General features: G+C 34.0%; 3 protein-coding genes across 3 annotated transcripts; 2 read left to right on the top strand and 1 right to left on the bottom strand.

Moving 5' to 3' along the window:
- Positions 1–425: 425 nt before the first annotated feature.
- On the bottom strand, positions 426–1642 carry LOC140671542 (U6 snRNA-associated Sm-like protein LSm8). Its single transcript, XM_072902890.1, has 4 exons — positions 1483–1642; positions 1365–1405; positions 885–1012; positions 426–679 (listed from the first exon to the last, which is right to left on the bottom strand). The coding sequence occupies exons 1-4, from the start codon at positions 1511–1513 to the stop codon at positions 589–591; spliced, it is 291 nt and encodes a 96-aa protein (XP_072758991.1). The 5' UTR covers positions 1514–1642; the 3' UTR covers positions 426–588.
- A 680-nt stretch (positions 1643–2322) lies between these two features.
- LOC140672138 (uncharacterized) lies at positions 2323–4906 on the top strand. The gene is given in 8 exon segments (XM_072904007.1): positions 2323–2677; positions 2780–3077; positions 3173–3329; positions 3415–3557; positions 3634–3812; positions 3876–4281; positions 4358–4582; positions 4663–4906. Coding segments are annotated over 8 exon segments (1734 nt in total). The 5' UTR covers positions 2323–2560; the 3' UTR covers positions 4872–4906.
- A 251-nt stretch (positions 4907–5157) lies between these two features.
- LOC140672139 (phosphatidylinositol 4-kinase type 2-alpha-like) lies at positions 5158–8373 on the top strand. Its single transcript, XM_072904009.1, has 6 exons — positions 5158–6271; positions 6414–6532; positions 6648–7140; positions 7221–7486; positions 7581–7720; positions 7859–8373. The coding sequence occupies exons 1-6, from the start codon at positions 5941–5943 to the stop codon at positions 7950–7952; spliced, it is 1443 nt and encodes a 480-aa protein (XP_072760110.1). The 5' UTR covers positions 5158–5940; the 3' UTR covers positions 7953–8373.
- The last annotated feature ends 3 nt before the right edge of the window (positions 8374–8376 follow it).

The raw sequence follows: 8376 nt of genomic DNA, 5'->3' as shown, positions 1-8376 counted from the left end.
CTTACAAAACTTGCGTGTAGCTTTAAATAATAATGATAAATTCTGAATCATTCTGCGAGAAAGCAGAATAATTCTTCTAGGGTTGTACGTATATTTTCTTTAGGATAAATTTAGAAATAAATACAAAATATTTAAATCTTTATTGAATTATTTAGATGTTATTCAATGTTAATCTATGATGCAATTATATTTTCATCTATTGCTACATTATGATAAAGAGTAAAATTACATTTGTAAAGAATAAAGTTTGCTATTATATAGTAAGATTTTTGTACAAATGACAATTGTTTCAATTTCTCGTTGCTTTATCTTAATAATGTAAATACTACTATATAAACTCTATGCATTTTTTGAAATACAATTATATGATACATGTATATATGTATATGTTTATATATATATATATATATATATATATATATATATATATATATATCTTATATATATGAGAAATGGAAAATTTTGATAAGATATACAACTTGTATGAAGAGTTATGTTCTTTTTTTTTCCTAGCGCACTCGATTGCTTTTACTTTAAACTTCGAATGAGAATGAGTGGCGATTTTAACTGCAACTCCAGGTACATTTATCAATGTATAATGGAACTTAGAGGATCAGCACGTATCGCTGATAGATCCAATCGTGCATCCATTTCGTCATCTAATTCTCCCACTATCGCTCTGAAAAAAGGAGACTATAATTAAGTAATATTTTTTACAAATATGTTTATGTCTATTATTTATTTTCTTACAAACAATAATGCAAAATAAAATTATTTTTCTATTTATATTGTGAATATTGGTGTATTAATAAAAGAAACAATCACGTTATAAAATGATTATTGAAGCTATTGCTTGTACAATTATTTCGAGAGATTATACTAACACATTATCGCCTCTGATAATATGTAAACCCAAAACAACTTGTTCCACTCCTTGTGTTGTACTATATACTCGTTCATGTGATTCATCAAGAATTATATTGATAGTCTGATCAAAACCTTTTAATGTACCCTAAAATAAAATTAGGATTTGATTTAAAATTAAGCCAGATTAGTAATTACATGGAAGATGAAGTATCTTTATAATCAAATTTCGTTTACATAGAGTGTATATGTGTAATTGATTAAATTCTTAAAATATAAAATAATTGTAAAGTAAAAGATTAAAAAAGAATTATTAAGTTTAGTAATGCAAATATGCAAGAGAACATTGTAAATATGACATTGTAGTCTACACTATGCTCATTGTAATCAAGAGTTAATATCTCTATGTGAAACTCAAGGCAATTATAGACTATTTATTATTAAATTTATTATGTAAATTCGTATTCTTGCGTGATTTTTATTAAAATTCATGTACTTACGATAAAATTCCTACCGTCCGACGTGATAATGGAAACCGTATCTAGATAGTGTTTAAGTTTAGGTTAATACATTTATACGTCTTGTGTATTTGAAAAGTAAACAATATAAAAAGGATACGATTCATGTAGCTCTCTAATCCGGACGCCATTATCTATTATCAGTTGTTCAGTAAAAAATTGATATAAAACCACATAAGCTCGGCGAGTTATCGGCTTCTTCACATGCAAATCAGCGACCAGTGACAGTCATAACAACAAACTCCCATAGAAATTGTAGTGTAGATTGTAGATCACTTGAAATCACGGTAGATAGAGAGAAGTCTGAGAGGGGCCACGCCGTTTTTGACATAACGCTTTTCCTTGCAGTACGCTAACGCCATCTGGATTCGTTTTTAAAGTGGCCGAACTATATGATTAGATGCATTTATCGGTAAAACAATCGGTTGGTTCATGTCCGTGCTAGATCCATAATTGTGTATTTGAAAAAAAAAATGAAAATATTAAAGGATTGAAAATATAATAGGTTTATTAATATATTTCATTACATATTATTTTAGCTGACCATAAATCTTTTTTCATTTTAATACATTTGTTGTTATATATATAATAATAGTCCTAACAGCACACATGTTCAAAAGATGTTTTTAAAAAATCCATAGAATGTTTAATATCCTGTGGATCTCTTAGAAACATTTTCTTTTGAACATGTATGCTGATAGGGAGATTCCAAAGTTACGATTGTTATTTAAAAATTGCATTATGCATTGTGTTTTTTACACTCTGATGAAGCCAATTGAGAAAGACAAACGTATATGTAATTATTTTTAGATTAAAAAAACAAATTGAGATTATAAAAAAAAAGAGCTAAAAATTATTGGAGTTGGATTAGCAACCTTTGCTGTGATTGGTTGGTTCCCAATGTCCAATAGTAACCCCAACCGCAACCTATAGTGTAATCACGGCTTAAAGTTTATTTTTTACGTTATTTATATTTATTGTTTTTTTTTTTAATCATATAGCACAGGTATAATAATAGAATCATTATTATCGCTAAACAAATACATTTTTCGAGATAAAATAATTTATATAGGTCAACCAGTAGTATTTTTTCAGTATAAAATAGATGCAGTGTAAATAAACATCGTCGATGAAACACAGTCGAATTGAATTTTCATCTGTACGTATATAATATTATAATGAACAAATTAGAAGAAAGTCATATTAGAACCATTGGATCCTCGTTCTACAAAAATGTATTTTTGCTCACGCAAATGCAACCCCCGTCCATCGAATTTCAGCAACATTTTAGACAGGTAGAGAAAAATACATGGTAGAAAGAAATTTTTATTTCTTTCTATTAATTTTATATAAAGTTAAACAAATTTTTAATACGGGCATCCTTTTTCTCTCGAAAGGGTATGTTCGATAAACCCAATACGGCCGGATTTTTGCATGTATCTCATTATCTGTCAAACGTATACGACGCGACACTTTTTAATCAAATGGTCAAATGGCCGATCTTGTGTAAAAGGGATGAAGTAACGTATCGCGCCGAGATGAAAAATTTTCTTTCCATTGTATCGCGTGATAATCTCGACATTAATTTTCCAACAATATTGCTGTCCCATTTGATCCAATCGGGAGGTACCAAGTTTTTACTTATCATGTGGAAGCTATCGCAAGTTACGCTTAAAACTTATATTAAAAGAGAATGTAAGTGACAATGAATATATATATATATATATATATAAAACCATAGCTCTCTCTATATTTTGATACAATCATAATTTATCTATTGAATTCTTCAGCTCAAGAAGACTTGTGCAATGCACCTCGTCCAAGTCCAATCATGGATCATTTAACTATAACATACTTTAATAATGTAATTACTAAAAAAAACAGTATTATAACAGAGACTCATAAGGAAACACAGAGAATTCATGATACTGCAAGTAGCTTTCTCAAGTAATTTTTATTATTTTTATTTGTACGATGAATAGAAGGGATGATCAGCTTATATAATTAATAATTGCATTATTATATATTTCAGCAACAAGATTGAAATATTAAATGTGCGCAAATCAGAGATCTTTGATAGGAAGGAAAACATAGAAAGACTAGCTCTTAATTCATCAGTTCATCCATTAATTCAAAAACGATTAACAGATGTAGAGGATATGAACATCATAAGTTGTTAGTTTTCAATAAACATTTCTATAGAGATAATCTTATTAATAATTTTTACAATATTCTTTCTCTTACATTGCAGTATGGAAAAAAAACATTCTTGAGAAAGTGCAATATATATCTAGAAAGAATAAAGAATTCAATGATATAGAAGAATCTTGCAATTATTTGTACAAACTTATCCTGAGGATAAATACAAATTCTGAAGTGCTTGATGCAAATAAGTTTCCCAAAATTAAATGCAATAATTTCTTATTAGAGGTAAGATAGAAATCATATAGAAATCTAAATTATACTAATTATAAATTTTTTTTTAAATTTAAGCATACAATCATCAATTTAAACACGGATGGCTTTGTTATTTCATTCTCCACTTTACTTACATTGCTCTATCTGACATCTGTACAAATGTTATTTCACATAAACGCTGCTGATTTCCCAGATTTATCATCATGCTTATTATTTATTCAAAATACTTGCGAAGAAATGAAATTGCTACATACGTTGTTTATTGCTTTGAATACTAGAATTGACAGTCTACATAGAGAAGAACAATATGATTATCAAAAAAATGAAAACGCTTACACGAATTCTGATGTAATCAGCAAATCATTACAACCTGAAAATTATAAGATATTATTGCAATCTCCCAAAATTAATTTTAATTTGAAAGAATATATGGATGATAATCTTTTCCATGAAAAATTGTGCTCATCTTTGAGTGAAAAAGGTGTTGTTTGTTAAAATCTTATCGTTTCTCAAAACTGAGCATCCACATTTGTCACAAAATTGTTAACAATTTCCAGGCAAACATAAGGATCTATTTAAAAGGTACGCAGGCAAACATCATCTATCTCATGACTCGCCTACAGCATTATCAGACTTCAGAAGTTCTTGGAGCAGTATGAGTGGATGGCTGTCTCCTCGTGCACATTCTAAGAAATGTGAGATTTTGTTGAAGGGAAAACCACTGTCGTCCTTGTATTTTCAATTGCCACATCGTTCTAAATTGAATCTAAAACGTTCCAGAGGTTCTCTGCAATTTTCGATACTTTAACATGCTGAAATTTTGATTGGCGATTTAAAACTAAATTAGCATATTTGCTTTCAGAAAATATATTGTATAGCTCGAGCACGAGCTACGAAGGATTAAATTTAACACCAAGAAAACGTCGCTTGATATCTGGATGTGTAACAACGCATAAATGTGATGAAAGAGTAAAAAATCTCTTTAATTCCGCTACATCGTCTTTGTTGCATGTACCCTCTGATTCGGAAAATTAACAGAATGCAGATGTTCGGCAAAATTGGAATTTATAATATTAGTATCAAATATATTTTCAATTATTCTAAAATATTTGGAAAAGAAAATGCATGCTAACGTAAATTTTTAAAAGTATAGACAATTTTAGTTAGTTCTTTATTATCAATTTAAATATTTATATGTAATACGTGATATTATTATACAATTTCATTAGATATATATATTTATTTCACTGTTATGTGTTTTGAAACATAAACTTTAATCTTCACACAGCAAGCTTTTTCCTTACATATAATGTAGACGAAAGAAAACAAATAACGATTAAGCTTGTATTTCGTAAAATTGCTCGGAAACCTTCTGCAACTCCTGCAGCTTTTATTATTTCGAGAAAAAAAAATCATTATCACGTAGAACCTTAACCTTTCCAATATTTCCAACACACATGTCCATCGGAAGATAATCTTCGACTTATTCAGGTTTCAGAGTGCGCTCGCACTTCTCGCAAAGTTATTCAGGGATTCGGGCCTTTTATTCTTTGACATTAAAAAAATTCGCGCGGTTAGAGATCAATCGCAATTTCGCAATGACGTCGCGAATATTATACCGCAGTGTATTATTGCACATGCACACGTATAATGTAAGAAAAGGAGGTGGAGGAAAAATGAGGAAGAAAGAAAGAGAGAGAGAGAGAGAAAAAAGTGCATACGCGTCGCGCAAGTATGGCGGTAATCCTATCAGCTGATAGCGCCCGTCGTTGGGATGACGGACCAGATTTTGGTTAATCGGATTAGATTACAGCGAGTACCCCCTTCTCTGTCACCATCGATGACTACAGGTTGCGTGTGCTGCTAGTCTACGCTACGTATATACGATACGGATGACGCATAGACGCATAGAATCCTGATGCATTTCTCATACGTTGACACAAGCACGAGATACTACAACATCGAGGAAGAACCGAGGACGAGCACGCGTCGCTGACAAACGAGGGAGATACTCGCGGGAATGTCGCAAGGTATAGACAGGGTTCCGTCGAGACGAAAAGTGAAAGGTTAAGAACCTCGACTTCGGCGACGGTTGAAACCGCGAGAGAGCGAGACCGCTTTGATCGCGGATCAATCTGTGATGAGCGACTCCGAACAGCGGCAATTGCACGTGCCTTATCGAGAGTACCACAGTCAGAACAACACCAGTCCCCCGGTCACTCTCGTAGAGACCGATGCGCTGGTGGATTTGTCCATTAGCAACCACCATCAGCGCCTATCGTCGCAGAACGAGCGACAGTCGCCGGTGCCGCAGCCGCCGCCACCATCGGCGGACCTCCTGCCCGACGTCGAGTTCATTCCCGGTCTGAGCAACGACCAAACCCTAGTCATAGATTCCTCCGGGATCGACCGGGAGAGCCAGCCTCTCCTCGGTCGCTTGGAGCTCGATGTTACGTTCAACAGATTTCCAGGTTCGTCGAACTACGTTCTTGGGTCTCCTAACGGAGTTAGCAAATAGCAATGTTGTCCTTTAATACTCGTTTGTGACTCATAATTTAGTGACGTTCTGAGAATCGTGATAGTGTTGCATTACATATATTGTATGTATTGTAGATGATCCACAGTTCACGGAACTGGTGTGGCAGGCTGAGTGTGCAATAGACAATGGGGTTTATCCAGAGAGGATATACCAGGGTTCTAGCGGTAGTTACTTTGTCAAAAATCCTGCGGGGGTAAGATATATTTTTCTAATCTTCTTGCAAAAGTAAGGAGTTTATTAACTCCATTATAGCTTCTAACGGAGCCAGTGATACACAAGTGTTACTAATCTTGTACTGTTCTCATCAGAAAATAATAGGTGTATTTAAGCCAAAGGATGAGGAACCTTATGGCAGGCTGAATCCAAAGTGGACGAAATGGATGCACAAGCTCTGCTGTCCTTGCTGTTTCGGCAGGAGCTGTTTAATCCCGAACCAGGGATACCTAAGCGAGGCGGGCGCGAGTCTGGTCGATCGCAAACTAGGCCTCGGCGTCGTACCGAACACTAGAGTAGTGAAACTCGTCAGCGAGGTTTTCAATTATCCACGCCTGGATCGTCAGAAGGCACGCATGAAACAGGCTATCATGGACCAGTTTCCTACAGTGGGATCACACTTCAATCGCATCGGTTTGCCGCCAAAGGTCGGTTCCTTCCAAGTCTTTGTGGACGGCTACAAGGACGCCGACTATTGGCTGAGGCGATGGGAAAGCGAATCCATGCCTGTACGTCTAAGTCGAGAGTTTCAACTTCAATTTGAACGTTTAGTCATTCTGGATTATATCATCAGAAATACAGACAGAGGTAAAGCTGATTGAGCTGTTTTTTAAGTTATATCGTATTTTGTTATTTGTACACACGACAGGATAATCTCGCTCTCGTAGGTAATGACAATTGGCTGATCAAGTATGATACTAGCGTCAGCAAAAACGGATCCGAACAGGGTGAGGTGAAGATCGCTGCGATCGACAATGGCCTGGCCTTTCCTTTCAAGCATCCGGACTCTTGGCGGGCGTATCCTTATCATTGGGCATGGTTGACCCAGGCGAAACAACCGTTTAGCGAAGTCACGAGAGAGCTAGTCCTGCCGCAACTTTCGGATCAGAATTTTGTACAGGATCTTTGCGACGATCTATATCAATTATTCAAAGTAAGTTACATTTACTATTTGAAAAGATTATTCTATCGTATGTGTATTTCTCACTTATATACAACAATAAGTATAATTTATTTATCTATTTCAGCAAGATAAGGGTTTTGATCGACACCACTATGATAGGCAAATGAGTGTGATGCGTGGCCAGATCTTGAACTTACAACAGGCCCTGAAAGATGCCAAGAGTCCTGTACAATTGGTACAAATGCCGGCTGTAATCGTGGAAAAGTATATATTCTTATTTATATTTATCAAAAAATATGACAAATTATAATATATATTAGGTTTATAATATATTATATTATATTATATTAGATGCATAATATACTTGTCTCGCACAATTTCACACGCGTTATTTTATTCTAGGGCCAAAGGAAACGGCGCTCCCAGATTGTTTTCGTTCTCTGACACGTTTACTCAGCGCTTCCAAAATAAGAGTCCGTTCTTCTCTTGGTGTTGAAGATCAGAGTTAACTCAAGTGTTTGTGATTCAGTGTCAGTCAGATGATGGAACTCCTGCCCGTCATACGAATAATGTGTAATTAATTATTTTTCTAAGTTTATCTTATTACACACTTCTACCTCTCTTTCTTAAGTTTTATTTCTGTACGACTGCAGATCGATCAGGAGGAGATGGTTATCATTTTTAGGCTGTCTTGTATTTATAATCTCTTTTTTTCTCTCAGTTTTTAATTGAGATATAAGATATTCGTACAACCCCTATATATTGTATACAGTAAATACATATATATATAATGTTAAATCACAGATTCTTTTAATGCGCTTAATGTGTGAAAAAAGTGTAAATTAGGCGCGTTTAAAGTTTAAGTATAGATAATATATTATTCACGAACAAGGCATAAGCCAAGTTGCACGCTTGAAGTA

Source organism: Anoplolepis gracilipes, chromosome 12 (genome assembly GCF_047496725.1).
Source record: "Anoplolepis gracilipes chromosome 12, ASM4749672v1, whole genome shotgun sequence".
Classification (NCBI taxonomy): Eukaryota; Metazoa; Arthropoda; class Insecta; order Hymenoptera; family Formicidae; genus Anoplolepis; species Anoplolepis gracilipes.
This window is presented reverse-complemented; position numbering and strand designations above follow the sequence as displayed.